The 23,839-nt window shown below is 45.0% G+C and overlaps 1 protein-coding gene across 2 annotated transcripts in view; it reads left to right on the forward strand.

Moving 5' to 3' along the window:
• rspo2 (R-spondin 2) overlaps window positions 1–23,839 on the forward strand; it is a 219,430-nt gene that overhangs the window by 150,147 nt on the left and 45,444 nt on the right. For both annotated transcript variants that reach the window (XM_068031005.1, XM_068031006.1), the window contains exon 3: window positions 13,648–13,836. In XM_068031005.1, coding sequence (XP_067887106.1) covers window positions 13,648–13,836 — 189 coding nt within the window. The remainder of the gene's footprint in view (window positions 1–13,647; window positions 13,837–23,839) is intronic.

The following is a 23,839-nucleotide window of genomic DNA, read 5'->3' on the forward strand; positions in this document are numbered from 1 at the left end:
CTGGAACAGCCCCGCCAAGCAAAAATACAATTAGAGGCTTCATACCTCGCATGTGTCGTGCACACAATATTCCTGCACTTGGATTGGTGGAAGGAAAAGCATAAGGGTATGGAATTACTTCAAATGAATTTTTTAAAACCCTTGTTCTATGTTTCAAATTAATTGAATTTTAATATCATCTCTTCTAAATTCAATTTGGTGACTGACCAGATCATCATTCACCTGAAAGCTAGTTCAACGGTTACTTTCCCTCAATCAAACCCAGTACACGAAGGCAATCTGCACACTTCAGATCCATACAGACTGTGAACCCCATCCAACTCCCTGCCCATTCACAGATACTTTTATTCATTCAAGGATATAGGCATCATTGGCAAGGCCAACATTTATTGCCCTTGAGAAGGTGATGGTGAGCTGCCTTCTTGAACCGCTGCAGTCTATGTGGGGTAGGTACACCCACAGTGCTGTTAGGAAGGGAGTTTCAGGATTTTGACCCAGCAACAGTGAAGGAACGGTGATATAGTTCCAAGTCAGGATGGTGTGTGGCTTGGAGGGGAACTTGCAGGTGGTGGTGTTCCCATGCGTTTGCTGCCCTTGTCCTTCTAGGTGGTAGAGGTCATGGGTTTGGAAGGTGCTGTCAAAGGAGCCTTGGTGCATTGCTGCAGTGCATCTTGTATATAGTACACACTGCTGCCACTGTGTATCAGTGGTGAGGGAGTGAATGTTTAAGGTGGTGGATTGGGTGCCAGTCGAGTGTTACTTTGTCCTGCATGGTGTCGATCTTCTTGAGCTGCACTCATCCAGATTTGTGCCTTTTAGATGGTGGACAAACTCTGGAGAGTCGGGAGGTGAGTTACTTACTGCAGAATTCCGAGCCTCTGACCTGTTCTAATAGCCACAGTATTTATGTAACTGCTCCAGTTGAGTTTCTGGTCAATGGCAACCCCCTGGATGTTGATGGTGGGGGATTCAGCAACAGTAATGCCACTAAATGTCAAGGAGAGATGGTTAGATTCGTCTTGTTGGAGATGGCCTTGCCTGGCCCTTCTGTGGCTACTTGCCACTTATCAGCCCAAGCATGAATGTTGTCCAGGTCTTTCTACACGGACTGCTTCAGTATCTGAGAAGTCGCAAATGGTGCTGGACATTGTGCAATCAGCAAACATCCCCACTTCTAACCTTATGATGGAGGGAAGGTCATTGAGTGGCTAAAAGTGGTTGGTCCGAGGACACTACCCTGTGGAACTCCTGCAGTGATGTCCTGGGACTGAGATGATTGACCTCCAACAACCACAACCATCTTCCTTTGTGCTAAGTATGACTCCAACCAACGGAGTGTTTTCTCCCTGATTCCCATTGACTTCAATTTTGCTCTAGCTCCTTGATACCATACTCTGTCAAGTGCTGCCTTGATGTCTAGGGCAGTCACTCTTACCTCACGTCTGGAATTCAACTCTTTTGTCCACCTTTGGTGCAAGGCTGTAATGAGGTCTGGAGCCAAGTGGTCTTGGCGGAACCCAAACTCAGCATCAGTGAGCAGGTTATTGCTGAGTAACACCTTGCATCATGTTGTAGGAAAGTAGGAGCATTGGACAGGAGCAGAAATAGGCCATTCGGCCTTTTGAGTCTGCTCTGCCATTCGATAAAATCATAGCTGATCAAGTTGGGGTCTCAATTCTGCTTTTTCCTGTCTGCCCCTATACCCTTGACTCCATTGTCTATCAAAAATCTATCTAATGCAGCCTTGAATATATTTAATGGCCCTGCCTCTACTGCTCTCTGGAGAAGAGAATTCCACAGACTAACAACCCCCAGAGAAAAATATTTCTCCTCATCTCCGTCTTAAAAAGGTTAAACCATCTTATTAAACCATGTGCCCTAGTGCTCATCTTCCCCACAAGAGGAAACATCCTCCCGGTATCCACTCTATCAAGATTGGTGATGATCAAGAGTAGACTGATGGGGCAATAATTGGCAGGATTGGATTTGTCCTGCTTTTTATAGACGGATCATACTTGTGCAATTTTCCGCATTGTCAGGTAGATGCCAGTGTTGCAGCTGTGCTGGAACAGCTTAGCCAGGGGCATGGCTAGTTCTGGAGCACAGGTCTTCAGTACTATTGCTGGAATGTTGTCAGGGCCCATAGCTTTTGCAGTATCCACTGCCTTCAGTCGTTTCTTGCTATCACATGGAATGAATCAAATTGGTTGAGGATTGGCATCTGTGATGCTGGAGACCTCAGGAGGAGGCTGAGATGGATCATCCTGTCAGCACTTCTGGCTGAAGATTGCTTCAGCCTTGTCTTTTTCACTCGTGCTGGGCTCCTCCATCATTGAAGATGGGGATATTTTGTGGAGCCACCTCCTTCTGTTAGTTGTTTAAATACCCACCACCATTCATGACTGGGTGTGGCAGGACTGCAGAGCCTAGATCTGATATGTTGGTTGAGGGATTGCTTAGCTCTGTCTATCGCATGCTGCTCCTGATATGTGCTCTTACACTTCTCATTGAACCAGGGTTGATACCCCCTGCTTGATGGTAATGGTAGAATGAGGGATATGCCGGGCCATGAGGTTACAGATTGTGGCTGAGTATAATTCTGCTGATGGACCACAGCGCCTCATGGATGCCCAGTTTTGAGCTGCTAGATCTGATGGTAGTGCCACGCAACAGAATGGTGAGTACCCTCAGTGAGAGACGGGACTTCACCTCCACAAGGACTGTACGGTGGTCACGCCTGCCAGTGCTGTCATGGACAGATGCATCTGCGACAGATAGATTGGTGAGGATGAGGTTGAGTAACTTTTTCCCCTCGTGTTGGTTCTCTCACCACCTGTCACAGGCCTAGTCTGGCAGATATGTCCTTCAAGACTCAGCCAGTCGTGGTGCTACAAAGCCACTCTTGGTGATGGAGATTGTACTCCTCGGTGGAGGACTCCATTCTGTGCCCTTGCTACCCTCCGTGCTTCATCCAAGTGGTGTTCAACGTGGAGTACTGATTCATCAGCTGAGGAAGGGCTGTGGGTGGTAATCAGCAAGGGGTTTCTTTGCCCACTTTTGACTTGATGCCTTGAGACTTGGGGTCCAGAGCTGATGTTGAGGAGTCCCGGAGCCACTCCCTCCTGACTGTTTACGACTGTCCCATCACCTCTGGTGTGTATGTCCTGCTAGTAGGACAGGACTTTGCAGGGTGCGCCTTTGTCGTATCTGGTGCCTAGATTGATGCCGGTTGATCCGTTTGGTTTTATTCTTTTATGTAGCAGTTTGGTACAATTGAGTGGCTTGCTAGGCTATTCAGAGTCAGCAACGTTGCTGTGGGTCTGGAGTCATACGTAGGCCAGACCAGGTAAGGACGGCAGATTTCCTTCTGGAAACTACATTAGCTAATCAAATGGGTTTTTATGACAATCTGGTAGTTTCATGGTCACTATTATTAATACTAGCTAGTCTAGTTTCATTTAATTAATGAACTGAATTTAAATCCCCATTTGTTGTGGGGATGGTAGCATTTGAGCTTATGTCTCTGCACTATTAGTCCAGTAACATAACCACTAAGCCACTGTACACCCCATCCAACACCCCACCCTTTCACACAGACGCTACTCCATCCAAGTGTGTTCTGTTGGTTGGCTGGGAGGGAGTGGTGAAATTTGCTTGATTGGTAACTAGTCTCAATTGACAGCACACTGAGTCAGAGCACTCCATCAGGAAGGGCTCAGGGCTTAAATTATCCTCATTTAAGCACTGGAACTTCAGGCATCTGCGAGGATCCATTAAACACATTAATGATCCATTCCTTCACAGCTTGTCCTTACTATTTGTCATGAAGACCCCACCTACCAAGAATGAGGCATATTGATTTTGTCATTTAAACATTAATTTTAAACTGTTGCTGGACTGAAGAGATCAGCAGTGGCTGGAAAAATTTACATTCTAAGAGACAGTTGCCTAGGAAAAGACAATGGAACTGCTCCCTGATCCAATTAACCCAAATGCATTTTGATCACCAGACATTGAATGTGGAACAAGCCAGCATTCCATTCCCCCTCCCCGCCCGCCCCCCCCCCCCCCCCCACCCACTGCGGGTGTCTGCTAAGATGAAAGGAATCCACAAAAATGCAGGAGAGTTTGTTTTAAAAAACTAGTCACATGACTAACCTGCTGGCCCAGGGTTTTTGGATTGTGTTCACAGGACAGTTTTAAGACAGAGACTGCTTTTTAGACAACAGAGAAGGAAGGTCTCTCCCTGGTGCGCTCTCTGTCTCTCTCATGAATTTCCAAATCCACTGAAGTCACTTAAACCTCAAGAGAGCAGACTCCTACATCGAAAGAAGTTTGAAAGCGTGCAGTGGGCCCCAACGAAGCAGCAAGATTTAACTGCAATCAAAGACTCTACATCGAACTCAAAGGACAGTAAATGATTCCAGCTATTGCTTCAAACTTTTCTCCTTTATTCTTACTCCTTTTCTGTCTCTATCTGCGTGTTTTTATTGCGTATGCATGTTAATGTAGTTGCGTTGCGTATTTGTAGAAGTTTTAACCCAATTAAACTTCCACCTTTCTTGTTTAAATCTAGGAAAGTCTGTCTGGTTGATTTTCTTTGCCATATAAATTGGAGAGCAGTGAACAAGGATTCACTGAGGGGGAGCTAAAAACACAGTGTTTTAAAAATCAAACCCTGTTACGGTCAAACCAGGAAAAGGCTGAGAGGAAACCCCCAGACCCCTTTCTCACCTGGTCGTATCATATAACATTAGTGATAAACTCAATAGTCTCGTTTTTAAACTCAGAACCCTGTGAGAGACAGTAGCTATTCAAGATAGTTCTGGAGACAGTAGACACGGGGTATTTTTAAAGAGAGAACTTGCATTTATATATCATCTTTCACAATCTTTGAACATTCCAAACTGTTTACAGCCAATTACATACAGTTGAAGTGTAGTGACTGTTGTAATGTAGGAATCGTGGCAGCCAATTTGTGCACAGCAAGCTCCCACAAACAGCAATATGATGATGCCCAGATAACCTGTCTGAACATTGCAGGTGGTCCATTCCTTGGTTTAGAGAAGCTAAATGTAGCTCATTTAGAATTTGAGCTGAGAGGATTTAATGTGCAACTCGGAATTGGAAGCTCTAACCTACGTCTTTCACTATTACATGATGTGTGTGATTGGCCAGGAGACGCAATCCTCGGTCTTGTAGATGCCAAGCTGCCATCTTCCCAGTTTCAAATTACATCCAGGTTTTTTATTTGCCAAGCATTTGACGCCTTTAAATTTGTCACAAATTCCCCGCCCACAGACTTGTTTTTAAAAGATCGAATAGTCTGCAATGATGTGATTAAATGTCAAAACTTATTTTTAGAAGGCTGGGTAAGAATTTAATGCAGTAAACCTTTAGTAAAGGTGGGAATGCTTTTGAGTTTATAGTTCTATATAAATGAATAATATGGAGGGGAATTTTGACAGCAGTGGACTCAACAGTGAGAGTTTGGTTGATTTCTGCTGAGCACTAATTGTGTGTGGAAAGTGTGGAGTTTCTTTTTGTTTAAAAAGAATGGTCACAGGCATTATTGCAGGTTGGCACTGGTAGTTTAATTTTCAAATATATTCATTATGCATATCTTCATTTTATGTGCACTATAAATTTTTAAGTGTGGACTAGTTTGACTATAATTTATAATATGATTTCTCTACACTTCTGTTAGCGAGTTGCTATCGCCAATTGATCTCACTTAACATCTAACGTTAAAAGCAAAATCCAACTTTTTTAAGGTGAACTTTTGCCATTTTGTGCTCTGGGTTGTGCTGGTCTAGTGCATCTCCCAATACCTTCGCTCCACCATTGGCGGCCAAACCCTCAGCTACCTGGGCACTAAGCTATCTATCTATATATAATATAACATTGTGTTTGTGTATGTGTTTCTTTCCTCCCATCGTCTCTCACCTCTGCCTCTTTTTCTCCCCCCCTTCCCTCCTCCCCTCTCTCCTCGCTGAAACGCAGGGTATCTTATTCTGTGTTTTGTGGGGATGGAAGGAATGATTTGACATTTTGTACAAATAGCTTCATTCACCTGTTGCAGCTAGGCTTGTGGTCATGTACAATGTACAATGCGATGCACATTCTTGGATAGCTGATCTGAACTGCAAGCCTAAGATGGTCATTCTTCATTTTTCCTTTCTTTAAAAAAAAAAGTCCTCACTCCAAAACAAAACTTGAGTTAAATTTGTTCAACCCTGATTGGCCGTGGGCTCTTCAGTTAATTGTGGATGATCAAAACATCCAAGTTTAGGTCTAAACCATACTGGCAATACGTTTGACCATCGTGTGGTCTTGTCAAAATACGTCAACCTGAATATAATGAGGAGGCTACTTTTTTTCAAGAAAACACCAGTTCTGAGTGAGAAACACCATAGGTAAGGATGTCAATCACAGGACTGTCTCACTGTTTTCAATTTGTCTTAAAACCCTCACCAGCAGTAATGACACAGACTCCATCCTTCCCTGCTCCAAAGCAACATGCCCTAATTCCAACTCTTAACAAACACTTATTCCTCACAAATGTGAACTAATTTCTGATTTGCCACGTGGGCTATTGCTGCTGTAATCTTTTAAGTGAGACTGGTAACTTAATCCTAGACTGTGTAATTCTTGTGCTCGGTTTCATACCTGCTAGGAACTGAGCTGAAATTGCCTCTGTTGCCTTGTCTTGAAACACTTTCAGACCTTGGCCAAGGCTGGAATTAAATTCAGATCCCAGAGATTCCAAGGTAATGTGCTGATTTTGTGTAACCTAACCTGCTGTTAGAATGTTCACTTTTCCTATATCCTGCAGTGTAGGTTAATAAGTACGGAAGTAATTTTCACAGTTTGCAGTTATTTGGCATTTGAAGTACTGCAAGGTTTTTTTGGTAAATACTTTACACTGCATCTAGATTGGGCCTCCCGGATGAAGCCAGAGCAATCAAGATGAATCTAGTTTCTTTTTAAACAAAAATTGAACAAGGAGGTAATGATTAGCTTTTTAAAAAATAAAACCCTTAAAACCTCAATAATAAAAACAGAAAATGCTGGAAATACTCAGCAGGTCTGGCAGCATCTGTGGAGAGAGAAGCAGAGTTAACGTTTCAGGTCAGTGACCCTTCATCAGAACTGGCAAATATTAGAAATGTAACAGGTTTTAAGCAAGTGAAGGGGGAGCAGGGGGAGGGGGGAGGGCAAGACTAACAGAAGGGAAAGTCTGTGATAGGGTGGAGGGCAGGAGACATTAAATGGCAAAAAGTTTCATGGTACAAAACCAAGTAAGGAAACAAAAGATGTCTTTAGATGAGGTGTAGACTTCAGGATATCAGCCGCCTGAACACAAAGCAAAGGGATTAAGAAAGAAACAAAGTGGGGGTGGGGGAGGTGTGAACAGCAAAAACAAAATGGGGGCAGAGGTTATGATCTAAAATTGTTGAACTCAATGTTGAGTCTGGAAGGCTGTAATGTGCCCAGTCAAAAGATGAGGTTCTGTTCCTCGAGCTTGCATTAAGCTTAGTTTGAACAGTGCAGCAGGCCAAGGACAGAAAGGTCAGAGTGGGAGCAAGGAGGAGAATTGAAATGACAGGCAACAGGAAGCTCAGGGTCACAGTTGCAGACTGAACAGAGGTGTTCAACAAAGCGGTCACCCAATCAATGTTTGGTCTCCCCGATGTAGAGGCGACCGCATTGTGAGCAGTGAATACAGTACACTAAATTGAAGGAAGTACAAGTAAATCGCTGCTTCACCTGAAAGGCGTGTTTGGGGCCTTGGATAATGAGGAGAGAGGAGGTAAATGGGCAGGTATTACACCTCCTGCGATTGCAGGGGAAGGTACCGTGCGAAGGGGATAGGGTGGTGGTGGCGTACTGGTATTGTCACTGGACTAGTAACCCAGAGACCCAGGTATTGCTCTGGGGACATGGGTTTGAATCCCACCACAGCAGAAGGTGCAATTTGAATTCGATTAATAAATCTGGAATTTAAAGCTAGTTTAATGATGGCCTTGAAACCATTTTCGATTGTTGTAAAAACCCATCTGGTTCACTAATGTCCTTTAGGGAAGGAAATCTGCTGTCCTTACCTGGTCTGGCCTACATGTGACTCCAGATCCACAGCAATGTGGTTGACTCTTACATGCCTTCGACATGGCCTAGCAAGCCACTCAGTTCAAGGGCAATTAGGGATGGGCAATAAATGCTGGCCTGGCCTGCAACGCCCACATCCCATGAAAGAATAAAAAAAAAAGGGGACGAGGTGTCGGGGTGATGGAGGAGTGGACCAAGGTGTTGCAGAGGGAACAACCCTTTCAGGATGTTGACAGGGGAGGGGAAGATGCGTTCAGTGGTGGCATCAGGCTGAAGGTGCCAGGAATGGCAGAGGATGATCTTTTGAATGTGGACGCTGATGGGGTGGAAAGTGAGGACAAGAGGAACCCTGTCTGGGAGGGAGGGGAAGGGGTGAGGATAGAGGTGCGGGAAATGGGGCGGACATGGTCAAGGGCCCCTCTCGGTTGAGGAAGAAGGAAGACCTATCAGGAGCACTGGTGTGGAAGAATGCACCATCAGAACAGATGCGACAAAGGTGGAGAAACTGGGAGAATGGAATGGAGTCCTTTCAGGAAGCAAGGTGTGGGGAAATGTAGTTGAGGTAGCTGTGGGAGTTGGTGGGTTTATAATTATTAGTAGACTGCCTAGCCCCAGGAAGGGAAGGGAAGTGTTGGAGATGGACCATGTGAAGGTGAGAGAAGGGTGGAAATTAGAAGCAAAGTTGAAATTTTCCAGTTCAGGGTGACAGCAGGAAACTGCACCGATACAGTCATCAATGTACCAGAAAAAGACTTGGGGGAGGGGCCCAAGTAGGATTGGAACAAGGAATGTTCCACACATCCCACAAAAGGCAGGCATTGCTCGGACCCATGCGGGTACCCATAGCAACCACCTTTTATTTGGAAGAAGTGAGTGGAGTTGAGTGAGAAGTTGTTCAATGTGCGAACAAGTTCAGCCAGGTGGAGGAGAGTGGTGGTGGATGGAGACTGATGGCCCAGGGACTGATGTAGGAGTGGACTAGGGTGTCGCTGAGAGAACAGTCCCTCCGGAATGCTGAAAGGGAAGGGAAAGATGTGTTTGGTGCTGGTGTCATGATGGAGGTGGTGGAAATGGTGGAGGATGATCCATTGCATACAGGGGGCTGGTGGAGTGGAAGGTGTGGACAAGGGGAACTATGTCATGGTTCTGGAAGGGAAGGGGTGAGAGCAGAAGTGTGTGAAACAGCGACTTTGCAGCCTTCAGGACTCAACATTGAGTTCAACAATTTTAGATGGTAACCTCTGCCTCATTATTTTTCCTCCTTTTCGTGTTTTTTTGCTGTTCCTAACCCCCAACTCCAGCTCCCCTTGTTTGTTTCTTCTTCTCTTCTTCTTTGGCAGGATAGCAGCTGTCTGAACACATTCACACCTCATCCAGGCACCTTTTTGTTTCTTTACTTGGCTTTGTACCATGAAACCTTTTTATCATTTAATATCTCCTGCCCTCCACCCTATCACAGACCTTTCCTTTTCTTCTTCTTCCCCGCACCCCCCACCACCCCCCCCCCCCCCCCGCCTTTCACTTGCTCAAGACCTATTACCTTTCTAACCTTTGCCAGTTCTGATGAAAGGTCATCGACCTGTTTCTCTTGCCATAGATGCTGCCAGACCTGCTGAGTATTTCCAGCGCTTTCTGTTTTTGTTTCAGCTTTCCAGCATCCGCAGTATTTTGCTTCTGAAACGGTGGAGCAAGGATGCCCAGTTTTGCATTGCTAGACCTGTTCAAAATCTATCCCATTTAGCACAGTGATAGTGCCGCACAACATGAAGCAGGGTATCCTCAATGTGAAGACGGGACTTTGTCTCCACAAGGACTGTGCAGTAGTCACGCATACCAATGCTGTCATGGACAGATGCATGTGCGAAAGGTAGATTGGTGAGGACGAGGTCAAGTAGGTTTTTCCCTCTTTTTGGTTACCTCACCAGCTGCCGCAGACCCAGTCTAGCAGCTACGTCCTTTAGGACTCGGCCAGCTCGGTCAGTTGTGCTGCTTCCGAGCCACTCTTGGTGATGGACATTGAAGTCCCCCAATCAGGGTACATTCTGCACTCTTACTACCCTCTGTGCTTCCAGTTGTTCAACATGGAGGAGTACTGATTCATCAGCTGAGGGCGGGGGGGGTGGCGATGGTGATAGGTGGTAATCAGCAGGAGGTTTTCTTGCCCATGTTTGACCTGATGCCATGAGACTTCATGAGGCTGAGAGTCAATGTCGAGGACTCCCAGGCCCACTCCCTTCTGACTGTATACCACTGTGCTGCCACCTCTGGACAGACCCCGGGATGGTGATTGTGGAGTCTGGATATGATTCCGTGAGTATGACTATGTCAGGCTGTAGCTTGACTAGTCTGTGGGACAGCTTTCCCAATTTTGGCACAAGCCCCCAGATGTTAGTAAGGAAGACTTTGCAGGTTCGATAGGGCTGGGTTTGCTGCTGTCGTTTCCAGTGGATCGGTCAATGCTGGGTGTTCCGTCTGGTTTCATTCCTTTTCTTAGGCGTCATAGTGGTTTGATACAACTGAGTGGCCTGCGAAGCCATTTAAGAGTCAACCACATTGCTGTGGGTCTGGAGTCACATGTAGGCCAGACCAGGTAAGGATGGCAGATTTCCTTCCCTAAAGGACATTAGTGAACCAGATGAATTTTTACAACAATCAACAATGGTTTCATGGTCACCATTATAGAGTCATAGAGAGATACAGCGCTGAAACATGCCCTTCGGCCCACCAAGTCTGTGCCGACCAACAACCACCCATTTATACTAATCCTATATTAATCCCATATTCCCGACCACATACCCACCATTCTCCTACCACCTACCTACACTCGGGGCAATTTACAATGGCCAATTTACCTATCAACCTGTAAGTCTTTGGCTGTGGGAGGAAACCGGAGCACCCGGCGGAAACCCACGCAGTCACAGGGAGAACTTGTTCATTTCAGATTTATGAATCGAATTCAAATTTCACCATCTGCTTTAGTGGGATTTGAACCCATGTCTCCAGAGCATTAGCCTAGGAGTCTGGATTCCTAGTCCAGTGACATTACCACTATGCCACCTCAAGTACTCCGTGTGGTAGCAAGTTCCATATTCTCACCAGTCTAGAAGTTCATGCTGATGATTATGGTATTAAAACCACAGTTTTAAGTCGCTGTTCAAATGATAAGCCACATGCAGATTTTCTGGATTTAATATTTCTCCATTTAGTTGTTTGGTAACACAGAACTTGAGTATTGCTGAAAATAGAGACATGTTGTCAAAGTTTTTTGTCTTGCACTCATCAGGGCAATCTACAAGAATACCAATGTAAGGGAAAAACAACATTTTGGTGGGGGTGGGGAGTGCCATGACTTTGGATTATTTTCCCACAGAAAGGAAAAGGTTTTCTTTGGTTTTTTTCTTAAGTAAGAGATATGCAGGTGAAGCGTAGTTAATATGTGAATCAAGTGGCCCTTCCAGAGCCAAAGCAGTAGGTGGCTCCTATAACTTGTTTGGATATTCAGAATAATAACTTTATTTTTCAATTTTAATCTGGACAGAGAGACAGGGTTTCTTGTTTTTCTTTTAAAGAAATCTTTCATTATGTAGCTCCTTACATAACCTCTGGATGTCTCAAAGCACTTTACAGTCAATGAAGTATGTTTGAAGATCCACTCCAGAGACTTGAGTACAAAATCCAGATCGACACTCCCAGTGCAGTACCGAGGGAGGGCTGCATTGTCGGAGGACCGCCCTTCGATGAGACGTTAAACTGAGGCCCTGTTTCCCTCTGCGGTGGATGTAGAAGATCCAGTGACACAATTGGAAGACGAGCAGGGGAGTTCTCCCCTGTATCTTGGTCAATATTAATCCTTCACACAACATTCATCCTTCATCACAAAAAAACACAGATTATCTGGTCATTATCACTTTGCTGCTTGCAGGATATTGCTGTGCACAATTTGGCTGCTGTGTTTCGTATATTACAACAATGACTACACTTCAAAAGTAATTCGTTGTCTGTAAAGGGCTTTGGAGTGTCCTGAGGCCATGAAAGGTGCTATATAAGTCTTTCTTAAATGCCTCGTGTTTACTGTCTCTAGAACTATCTGAGTGTCTCTAACAGGGTTCGGAGTTTACAAATGAGCCCATTGAGTTTGTCACTGGTGTTATAGTAAGGACAAGCTGTGAAAGAATGTATCATGAATGTGTTCAGTGGCTCCTAGTAACTGCCTGAAGTTTTGGTGCTTTAAATTAGGAGAATTTAAGCTGTGACCCATTCCTGATGGAGTGCTCTGGATCAGTGTACCAATAATTCAAATTGGAGAGGCCATTTCTGATGTAAAAGCATCAATCCTCCACCCGTCCCCCACCCCCCACCAAAACTGCTACCACCATCCAGGTAGGTCAGTCTGTTTCTCAGAGGACTGACTACAAAGACTCCAAGGATACCATTTCATTGAACCTACATCAATGATCAACAGGACTTGCAAATGTGAGTTTTCATCTATAGGTGTTAATTTAGTAGGAGATACTTAATGGCCTCATTACAAAATGAGTTCTACTTGCTGATTTAGGACAAAATTTACATGAAGTGCATCGAACCTACAGCACAGAAGCAGGGCACTCAGTCCAATGGGTTTAAGCTGGTGTTTATGCTCCTCCCACTCTAATCACCTCTTCCCACTCTCTCCCTCACATCCCTTTATTCCCTTGTGTATGTATCAAACCTCCCCCTTAAACACACCAATGTACTCTGCTTCAACCAATCCCCCATGCAGCAGCAAGTTGCACTTTTCTCACCACGCTCTGGATAAAGAAATTCCTCATTCTTTATTCGATCAGTTTGTGATTCTTTATATTTATTTGCCTCCTTGTTCTGGGCTCGACCACAAGTGGAAACACTCTTTCTCCGTTTGCAACCTATCAAGCTCCTTTTATTTTAAAGTCCTCTAATCAAGTCTTTTTTTTCCCCCCTCTCCCTAGCAAAAAAAGCCCCAACCTGTTTAATCTTTCCTGATAGTTGTATCCTCTCAATTCTGCTAACGTTCCTGGAAATCTCCTCTGCACTTTCTCCAGTGCTTCGATATCTTTAAAAAAAAATAAATATGGAGACCAGAACTGGGTCTGTTCATTCGCCAGTAATGAATCTGAAGTTTCGCCACTATTTTACTGCTGATCTGACGCACTCATTTTCTCCCTTTCCTTCCCATTCCAACCATCACCGGTTCTACCAGATCATAGCTGCATGTTGACCACTGGAGCCTGCACGCACTAACTGCTGATATTAAAGAATGTATAGTGTGACCTTTGTGAATCCAGGAAATGGATGTAGAAAAAGTTTGTCTGCAGTGACTGAAGTGATAAAGAGGTCCTCTTTTTTAGCCCATATGTTCTTCGGTTCTACATTTGGGATAAACTTGGGTTCTCACCCAATAAGGGATTTGGTGGGGTTTCTTTTTGAGAATTTAGGTACTTTTTTTTGTGTAGCTGTAGTTTGTGTATGAACTTTAATTCAAACTCTTAACTCTACTGCTGGCTTATCTCTCTTCTTCCACAGCAAACACTGGGCCATACCCGATCTGTAAGGGCTGCCTGCTTTGTTCGAAGGATAATGGGTGTCTTAGCTGCCAGCAGAAATTATTCTTCTTCCTTCGGCGACAAGGAATGCGTCAATACGGAGAGTGCCTGCATTCTTGCCCGTCAGGATATTATGGTGTGCGGGCACCTGAAATGAACAGATGTGCAAGTAGGTCCTGCTTTGCTACATTTGACAAAGGAAAGTTTTGTCGGTCTTAATTTCTGACTAATTGTGCTCTTGAGTATTCTCCAACCTACCCCCTATTTTTCTTTGGAATCAAATTTGTGCAAAGAAAATGAAACTCGCTTTTTATTCAAAAAGCGAAACACTGCGGATGCTGGGAATCTGAAATAAATGTATAATGCTCAGCAGGTTAGGCAGTGTCTGTGGAGAGAGAAATAGTTAATGTTTCAGGTCAATGACCTTTCATTGGAATACATTTTTATCCAATATGGAAACCTTTTGCAATCTGCTAAAAAAACTTCAGAGATCATTGTATGAGCAAATGACTTTGAAAATTCAGATTCATTTTTCCTCCTTGAACTGCTGTAAATATTTTGATCTGGAGCATTTTGGGAGTCTCGATGTGTTGATTTGATCATATTACCACTTGAAGGAGCTCTGACTGTGAACTTGTTTCCCAGTTTTTTTTATGAATTAAGGAATGAAATATCTTGTTTTGATGTGCACCAGTTGCAATGTTATTTTTCAATGTGATTTTTGTTGGTGATAAATGTGTTTTGAAGTTTTCCCTTTTCTTGGTGTTTTATAAAGGGCATCAACGTCCTCTTCAAATGTTCTACTGGAGTAAATTTACATCTTTCACTGTCAGTGATCTCCTGGACTCGTTTCAATTGCCTGAAGGATCAGAAAGGAATTTTCCCAATTTCTTTTCTCCAGTTTCCTTTTTCTGCTTTGTTTCTCTTTGCCTACCAACCCTGTCCCTGTCTTTCCCCATCCTTCTCACGCTCTCCATCCTTCTCGTGTTCTCCATCCTTCTCGTGTTCTCCATCCTTCTCGCGTTCTCCATCCTTCTAGCACTCTCCATCCTTTTCACTCGCTCCATCCTTCTCGCTCGCTCCATCCTTCATGCTCGCTCCATCCATCCCTCTTGCTCGCTCTCTCTCCATCCATCTCGCTCGCTCTCCCTCTCTCTCCGTCCATCCCTTGCGCGCTCCCTCTTTCCATCCATCCCTTGCACGCTCCCTCTCTCCATCCATCCCTCACGCGCTCCCTCTCTCCATCTATCCCTCACGCGCTCCCTCTCTCCATCCATCCCTTGCGCGCTCCCTCTTTCCATCCATCCCTTGCACGCTCCCTCTCTCCATCCATCCCTCACGCGCTCCCTCTCTCCATCTATCCCACACGCGCTCCCTCTCTCCATCCATCCCTCGCGTACTCCCTCCCTCCATCCATCCATCCCTCTCGTACGCTGTCTCTCTCTCCAGCCCTCTCGCGCGCCTTCTCTTTCTCCAGCCCTCTCGCGCGCTCTCTCTCTCAATCCCTCCCGTGCGCCCTTTCTCCCCTTTCCCCTTGCTCCCTCTTCACCATCCTCTCTCCCCTTCCCCCTTTCTCCCTCTTCCCCGCCCCCTCTCCTCTCTTCCCCACACCCTCTCCCCTCTTCCCCACTCCCTTTCCCCTCTTCCCCACCCCCTCTCCTCTCTCCCCCACCCCCTCTCCTCTCTCCCCCACCCCCTTTCCTTTCTTCCCCACCTTCTCTCCCCTCTTCCCCACCTTCTCTCCCCTCTTCCCCACACCCTCTCCCCTCTTCCCCACCCTCTCTCACCTCTTCCCCACCCTCTCTCCCTTCTTCCCCAACCTCTCGCCCCTCTTCCCCACCCTTTTTCTCTCTCTCTCTCTCTTTCTCGCTCACTCCCGCTCGCTCTCTCTTGCTCTCTCTCTCGCTCTCTCTCTTTCTCGCTCTCTCTCTTTCTCTCTTGCTCTCGCTCGCTCTCGCTCCCTTTCTCACTTGCTCTCTCTCTTTCTCTCTCTCTCTCCCTCTCTCGCTCTCTTTCTCTCTTTCTCTCTCTCTCCTTCTCTCTTTCTCTCTCTTTCTCTCTTGCTCTCTTTTTCTCTCTTTCTCTCTCTCTCTCTCTCTTGCTCTCTCTTTCTCTCTCTCTCTTGCTCTCTTTCTCTCTCACTCTCTCTCTCTTTCTCTCTCGCTCTCTCTTGCTCTCTCTCTTTCGCTCTCTGTTGCTCTCTGTCTCTTTCTCTCTCTCTCTGTCTCTCTTGCTCTCTCTCACTCTCTCTCTCTTTCTCTCTCTCTTGCTCTCTCTCTTTCTCTCGCTCTCTCTCTGTTGCTCTCTGTCTCTTTCTCTCTCTCTCTGTCTCTCTTGCTCTCTCGCTCTCTCTCTCTTTCTCTCTCTTCTCCCCCCCCCCCCACCCGCCCCCATAACCCCCTTCCCCTTCTCTGTATATATTATTGACCGTCAGACTATTACATAACAGTGGTGGTCACTTAACTGTCGGGAACTTTTTATAAGTCTGTCACTTATTTTGAATTTCAGCCATGTTCAAAATAAAACTTTTTCCTCCTCTCTGAAATTGCCCCGATTTTTGAGTCCTGTTTTTAAAAAAAAAAATCTGGAAAAATGCAGGTTTTTATATTGACAATAAAATAAAACAAAACTGCATTTAATTGAAGGCTGTTTGATGTTAACCAACATGTCAGAGTCTGGAATAAAAGCAAAATACTGCAGATGCTGGAAATCTGAAGTAAAAACCTTTCTGTTCTGATGAAAGGCCACTGACCTGAAACGTTAACTCTGCTTCTCTCTCCACAGATGCTGCCAGACCTGCTGAGTATTTCCAGCACTGTTTGTTTTTATGTCAGAGTCTGGGTTGCGGTAGACTTGGTCCCTCATGGTCCTGTACCACTGACCCTTGCTCTGTAACCAGGCACCCTTGAGGTGGATGGGGTTGTAGTGAGTAAATATACAAATAACTGAAGAGGATGTGAGAGGAGAGAATATTTTCAGGGGAAATCTGGGGACTGACTTCTCGAAGAAAATGTTGAGATTTAACACTTCTGTTAGTGCTTTTTGGAGTGGACCTTTCTATGAATGCAAGTGGCTGAGGCTTTTGTATTTTGTACAAAGTGTATTAAATTCTCCCTCAAGCTGCCCAACCATTTGCATCATGCAGGAAGGGGAATTTTCGATAAATTGAAAGAGCGGCCAGTTGGAGAAATGTTGGAACAATTTGCATTTTTGTATCAGCAAGATAATATCCTGGGGAGAGTTTTCTGCTGTGTTGTGTGCAAGTCCCACTAATTGTTCAGAAGTACATTTTTCAGTAAGTTCTATATTTACAAATGCTTGCTAATGTGCAATATTTCTGTTCCGGAGTTTTATTGAATGTTCTGTCCACACACTCCCTTACCTGCCCAGAGCTATGTACAAATTCTGGCTCTATTCACACTTTAACCTAACGTTATTTCAATGAGAAACCCCAGTTTTAATTTTAACAACCTATAATGATTGTGATTTAGAGCCAGTTTAGTGTTTATTCTGCCAAGCACGCAATTAAAAAGGTCTGAATTGAAGCCGTCCCCCAGATAAAATGCCAGCTGCTGCATTTCTCATTCGCTGTTTGTCCAAGTTACTGATCATTTCCCTCTACTGTGTGGAACAGATAGTTGTGCTGTTTTGAATTGTTTGAAGTGTTCAAAGTGAATTTTAAAACTACAACAACTTGCATTTATATAGCATCTCTTAATTGTAGTAAATCGTCCCAAGGCGCTTCACAGGGGCATTGGGACACACAATTTTGACACCGATCTAAAGAAGATATTAAGACAGGTGACTAAAAGCTTGGTTAGGGAGGTAGGTTTTAAGGAACAGCTAAAAGGCAAGAGATGTAGACATGTTTTAGATTTTAGTTTTAGAGATACAACACTGAAACAGGCCCTTCGGCCCACCGAGTCTGTGCCGACCATCAACTACCCATTTATACTAATCCTACACTAATCCCATATTCCTACCACATCCCCACCTGTCCCTATATTTCCCTACCACCTACCTATACTAGGGGCAATTTATAATGGCCAATTAACCTATCAACCTGCAAGTCTTTGGCATGTGGGAGGAAACCGGAGCACCCGGAGGAAACCCACGCAGACACAGGGAGAACTTGCAAACTCCACACAGGCAGTACCCAGAATTGAACCCGGGTCGCTGGAGCTGTGAGGCTGCGGTGCTAACCACTGCGCCACTGTGCCGCTGTTTAGGGAGAGAATTCCAGAGCTTAGGGCCTTGGCAGCTGAAGACATGACTGCCAATGGTGGAGAAAGGATGTCGGGGATGGGGCAGGGCCAGCATAGGAGGACAGCAGAGATCTGGGAGGGTTGTGGGACTGGGGGAGGTTACAGAGATAGGGTTGGATGAGGCTGCAGAGGGAGTTTAGAAAAGAGAGGAAGCATTGAGCAGAGACTGGGAGCTCCACTCCACATGGCATCAGGTGTTGCCCACACCACACATCAGTTGCAGAATACCTAGTGGCCAATTTGTGCCACATTGCCGAAGCAGGTGAGTGGGAATTAAAATAGAGGAAGTCTACTCTTTAGTTGATACATTGTACAAAGCTTGCAATATTGAGATGTTCTCTTGCATGGAAGAATTAACTACTAACCTTAAAGCTAAAATGACATCTTCTTGGTGTACGGTAGCATAGTGGTTACATTAGTACACTAGCAGTCCACAGGCCTGGACTAATAACTTCCACAGTGGAATTTGAACTCCTGTTCAGTGGATTTTGAGCATTTAGAATTCAGTTTAAAACAAATTGAGAAATAAAACTCTCAGTTGTTGTAACAACCCAACTGCTTTATGATGTCCTTTCAAGGGAAAGAAATCTACGGGCCTTTGCCCAGTGCGGCCTACATGTGACTCCAGTCTGAAGTGGCAGAGGAAGCTGTAACCAAGGGGAACAAGAACTTCGCTACAGGGACTGCAGTGGTCCCAGGAGGCCCATTGCCACCACCTTGAGGGCAACTAGGGAATGAGCAATAAAAATCAGCCTTGCCAGTGACACCCAAATCCCAGAATGAATAGCATGACTTTTCCCTTCTGCCTTTTATAACTTCTACTAATTCATAATGGTGCAAAAAATTGTCCATTGCTCATTTTGACCATGTTACTAAGCTGCTTCATCAGTAATTTTTGATCTTATGGTGACAACCAGTGAATTGAACTTGACAGGACCACCCCCCCCTCCCCCGATCAGGAACCAATTTAGCAAGTAAGCTGTTTGACCTTTCTGGATGTTCAAACAGATCTTTTTTAATTAAGCAAATAATTGCAGAAGGACTTAAAACCCGGTTTGCATTTCAACTGACGATATCAGGAAAGACTGAACAGGCTGGGACTCTCTTCTCTAGAAAGAAGAAGACTGAGGGGTGGCCTGATGGAGGCTGTTAAGATCATGGAGGAGTTTATTGGATAGGGGTAGAGAAATTGTTTCCACTTGCTGGTGAGACCAAACTATGGGCCATAAATGTAAGAGAGTCTCTAATGAATCAAATAGGGCATTCGGGAGAAACTTCTTTCCCCAGAGTGTGGTGAGAATGTGAAACTCACCACCACAGGGAGTGGTTGAGGTGGACAGTATAGATACATTTAAGGGGAAGCTGGATAAACACATGAAGGAGTAAGGAATAGAAGGATATATTGTAGGGGTGGGAGGAGGTTAATGTTGTGCATAAACACCAGGATGGACCAATGGGCTACATGGCCTGTTTTTGTGCTGTAGACTCAATTTGCAAGCTAAATTTGAGTAAGTTGGCCCTATATTCTCTGGAGTTTAGATGAATGAGAGGTGATCTCATTAAAGCATGTAAAATTCTAGGAGGGCTTGATAGGGTAGATGCTGAGAGGCTGTTTTCCCCTAGCTGGAGTGTCTAGAACGAGAGGGTCACATTCTCAGTGTAAGGGATTGGCCATATAGAACTGAGGTGGAGAAATTTCTTCACTCAGAGGGTTGCGAATTTTTGGAGTCTCCACGCCAGAGGGTTGTGGGTGCTCAGTTGTCGAGTATATTCGACACAGAGATCGGTAGATTTTTGGGGTACTAAGGAAATCCAGGGATGGGGGTGGAAAGTGGAGTTGATGTAGAAAATCAACCATGATCTTACTGAATGGCATAGAACAGGCGTGAGAGGCCTTGTGGCCTACTCCTGCTCATATTTCTTATGCTCTTGTGTTTATGAAGAGTTGTGTGAACCAATATGCAATGGCAGAGCTGTTTGTTGAGTGTAATTAGGCAGGATCACTGTGCCAGTTTGGTGCAGAGGCATGGTAACAGTGCCAACAGAGCTTCACAAAAATAAGTTTGGAAGGCTCGAACTCTCCTCGGAGCTGCTCCCAGTCTGTCGCCATAATCTTGCTGGGAGTTCTATTTGTGTTGCAAGTGAGGCTTCTGTACAGTTCTGTTTGAGTATCAGTGGCTGTAAGGAAATTTGTGTGTAAAATGAGGAGAAAGGGTTGAATGTTCCTAGTCCCGTGGAGACTGGGTTTGGAGCCACATTAGTGAATCTCCTGTCGGGGTGTCTCCCTGATGCGATCCCACCTCCGATCGATCGTGCCGGAGGCGGGGTTTCAGCGGCAAGTAGCCAATTAGGCTCCGTTAAGTCCCCAGTTGGCGTCAAGTCGGTGCTGCTGCTGGGTTCTTCCCAACTGCGGATGAGGCAGGCTGGGGGCTAGCAAGGCCTCCTTGAAATCCCATCCCCTCAGGAGCCACACGAGCCTAAGGGTCACCGCCATGGCTGCAGGCCATCCTTTCAAGGGCTTCCACCTGCACCCTGTCCAGGTAGGGCTGCCAGCCGGGCATCGCTGCAGGCGTGCCTACTGGGTCTGCCTGTTTCCTGGTCAGCCGCAGTCGTTAATTGGACAGAGCACCCGGAGAATGTTTCTTCTTTTGACTGCCTCGGAAAATCATGACCAATGTCCTGTCTTGGCTACTTCCGGTTCCCAAGATAGAACTGAGCCCAACACTGGGTTCCCGACGATCTCGGCAAAATCCACCCCTAAGAGAGGAAAATTGTAAATTGCAAATCCATGTACTTTATCTTTTTTATTTCTGATAAAGCCACTGAGTGTCATTCGGCTAAAAGTATATGTATTCAGTAAAAGTACTGTAACAAGGAAATATGAGCAATGCTTTTAGACATCCTGCAATTGGAAGTCTCATGGCAAATAATCAAAACCTATTACTCTGCATGAGGAATTAGGCTGAATGTTTCATGTTCACGTCAACTACAAATCTAATTATATTCAGTAAATATTAATACTCTAGTTGCTCTCATTGTGACTGTAGGGCCCTTTATCACTGAACAGTCATTGCTTGGCTTGTGTCTCAAATTATCACTACTTGTTTTAAAACTACATTGGCGAAATTGCCACTAATGGTAGGAGGGCTCTTGCTCCATGAGATGCACAGTCCAGGTCTGAGTTAGCTGGGATGGCTTCAGTGGTGCAACAGTTGGATTCTTCAGAGAACTGGACTCTGTTCTGTTGCACTCTCTCTATGTTTAAAGTCCGGCGATATTTAGTTCTTTCTCACCCTCTGCCTCTGCCTCTGTGTGTCTCCTTTTTGTTTTCTCTCTCACTGTGTCCTGCACACACTCTCAAAAAAAAAATTGGCCACATAACTGGAGTGCGCCCAGGGATTTGTCCACCAGTGAGTCAGAACCTGCAGGAGTTAAGGAGAAAATGTAGGAAAAATTCAGGATAAGCAAGTTACCTTTTTAAAAAAGGGCTTTTCCTCGTTAGTGATAGAGTGATACAGCACAGAAACAGGCCCTTCGGCCCATCGTGTCTGTGCCGGCCATCAAGCACCTATCTATTCTAATCCTATTTTCCAGCACTTGGCCCGTAGCCTTGTATGCTATGGCATTTCAAGTGCTCATCTAAATACTTCTTAAATGTTGTGAGGGTTCCTGCCTCAACCACCCCTTTAAGCCGTGTGTTCCAGATTCCAACCACCCTCTGGTGAAAATTTTTTTCCTCAAATCCCCTCTAAACCTCCTGCGCCTTACCTTAAATCTATGCCCCTTGGTTATTGACACCTCCGCTAAGGGAAAATGTTTCTTCCTGTCTATTCTATCTATGCCCCTCATAATTTTGTATACCTCAATCAGGTCCCCCCTCTGCCTTCTCTGCTCTAAGGAAAACAACCCTAGCCTATCCAGTCTCTCTTCATAGCTGAAATACTCCAGTCCAGGCAACATCCTGGTGAATCTCCTCTGCATCCTCTCCAGTGCAATCACATCTTTCCTATAGTGTGGTGACCAGAACTGTACACAGTACTCCAGCTGTGGTCTAACTAGCATTTTATACAGCTCCATCATAACCTCACTGCTCTTATATTTTATGCCTCGGCTAATAAAGGCAAGTATCCCATATGTCTTCCTAACCACCTTATCTACCTGTGCTGCTGCCTTCAGTGATCTATGGACAAGTACACCAAGGTCCCTCTGAGTCTCTGTACTTCCTAGGGTCCTACCATCCATTGTATATTCCCTTGTCTTGTTCATCCTCCCAAAATGCATCACCTCACACGTCTCCGGATTAAATTCCATTTGCCACTGCTCCGACCATCTATATCATCCTGTAATCTAAGGCTTTCCTCCTCACTATTTACGACACCACCAATTTTTGTGTCATCTGCGAACTTACTGATCATACCTCCTATATTTGCATCTAAATCATTAATGTACACTACAAACAGTAAGGGTCCTAGCACCGATCCCTGCGGTACCCCACTGGTCACAGGCTTCCACTTGCAAAAACAACTGTCGACCATCACCCCCTGCCTCCTGCCACTAGGCCAATTTTGGATCCAATTTGCTAAATTGCCCTGGATCCCATGGGCTTTTACCTTCTTGACCAATCTCCCATTTGATTCTTCTCGCACAATCTGATGTCTATCTTCCTGATTGCAGCTTTTGCAATCCTAACTGATATGGTTCAGTGAGTAGCACTCTCATCTCTGACTCAGAAGGTTGTGGGCTCAAGCCCCATTCCAGAGACGTCAGCACAAAAATCTAGGCCGGCACTCCTTGTGCAGCCATGTTGGAGGTGGCGTCTTTGAAATGAGATGTTAAACTGGAGCCTTATCTGCCTTCTTAAGTGGATGTCAAAGATGTGACAGCAATATTCGAAGAGTAGAGAAATTCTCCCTGGTGTCCTGGGGCCAATATCTCTCCCTCAACCAACATCAATCACACAGATTATCTGGTCATTATCACATTGCTGTTTGTGGCAGTTTGCTGTGTGAAAATTGGCTGCTGCATTTCCTACATTACAACAGTGACTACACTTAAAGTAATTAAGTGCCTTCTTTGTGGATATTCCCCTCAATTTGTACATAGTATTAAAGGTAAGAATGAAAACCTCTTAAACCTAATGCTTAGTCACATGAAAATTATTTGAAAATTGTCTACGCTTCTAAATGATGCTAGTACATTGTTGTGGATTGACAAGAGTTCCAATGATTGGCTTCATGTACTTCTGTTGCAGCCCTTCTGCTCTGGTTTTTGTGTAAAAAATCAATTCCAGCCCATCGTTACATTTCTCACTGCCTTTTCACTTTTCTTTTGCACATTGTCTTCGCTCATGCCTTATGTGCCCTTACTACTTGCATGTGCAGGGATTTCCCCTTGGGTTGCACGGCACCATCTCCACTCAAATCCCTCCGTCACACTATCACTCCCTTGTGGAGACCTCGGTCTGTCTCTGTTACCATCACGTGTACTCACTCGATCTTGCTCTCTGCCTTTGCCTTCTCTGTCAGTCCATCTGTCTCTCAACAGCTCTAATGAACAGTTATATAGTTCCTTTAATATCCTACAATGACCCAAGGAGCTTCAGAGAAGTATTCTCAGACAAAGAAATTGACACCAAACCAATGAAGGAGACATTAGGACAGGCAACCAAAAACTTGCTCAAAGAAGTAGGTTTTAAGGAATGTCTTAGAGGAGTGATTTAGGGTGGGACTTGCAGAGTTTCAGGCCAAGGCAGCATTGATCCTTAAACACTAAGTGGCCAAAGACTGAGATCATGGTGCAAATGGGAGGGGAGGGAGTATAAATACAGATAGGCAGATACAGTTAACAACAGTGCTATTGAGATCTGGAGGGGAAACTTTGGCTGGTGAAAAGAAGATATTTCAGAAG

This window comes from Heterodontus francisci, chromosome 5 (assembly GCF_036365525.1).
Source record: "Heterodontus francisci isolate sHetFra1 chromosome 5, sHetFra1.hap1, whole genome shotgun sequence".
NCBI lineage: Eukaryota > Metazoa > Chordata > Chondrichthyes > Heterodontiformes > Heterodontidae > Heterodontus > Heterodontus francisci.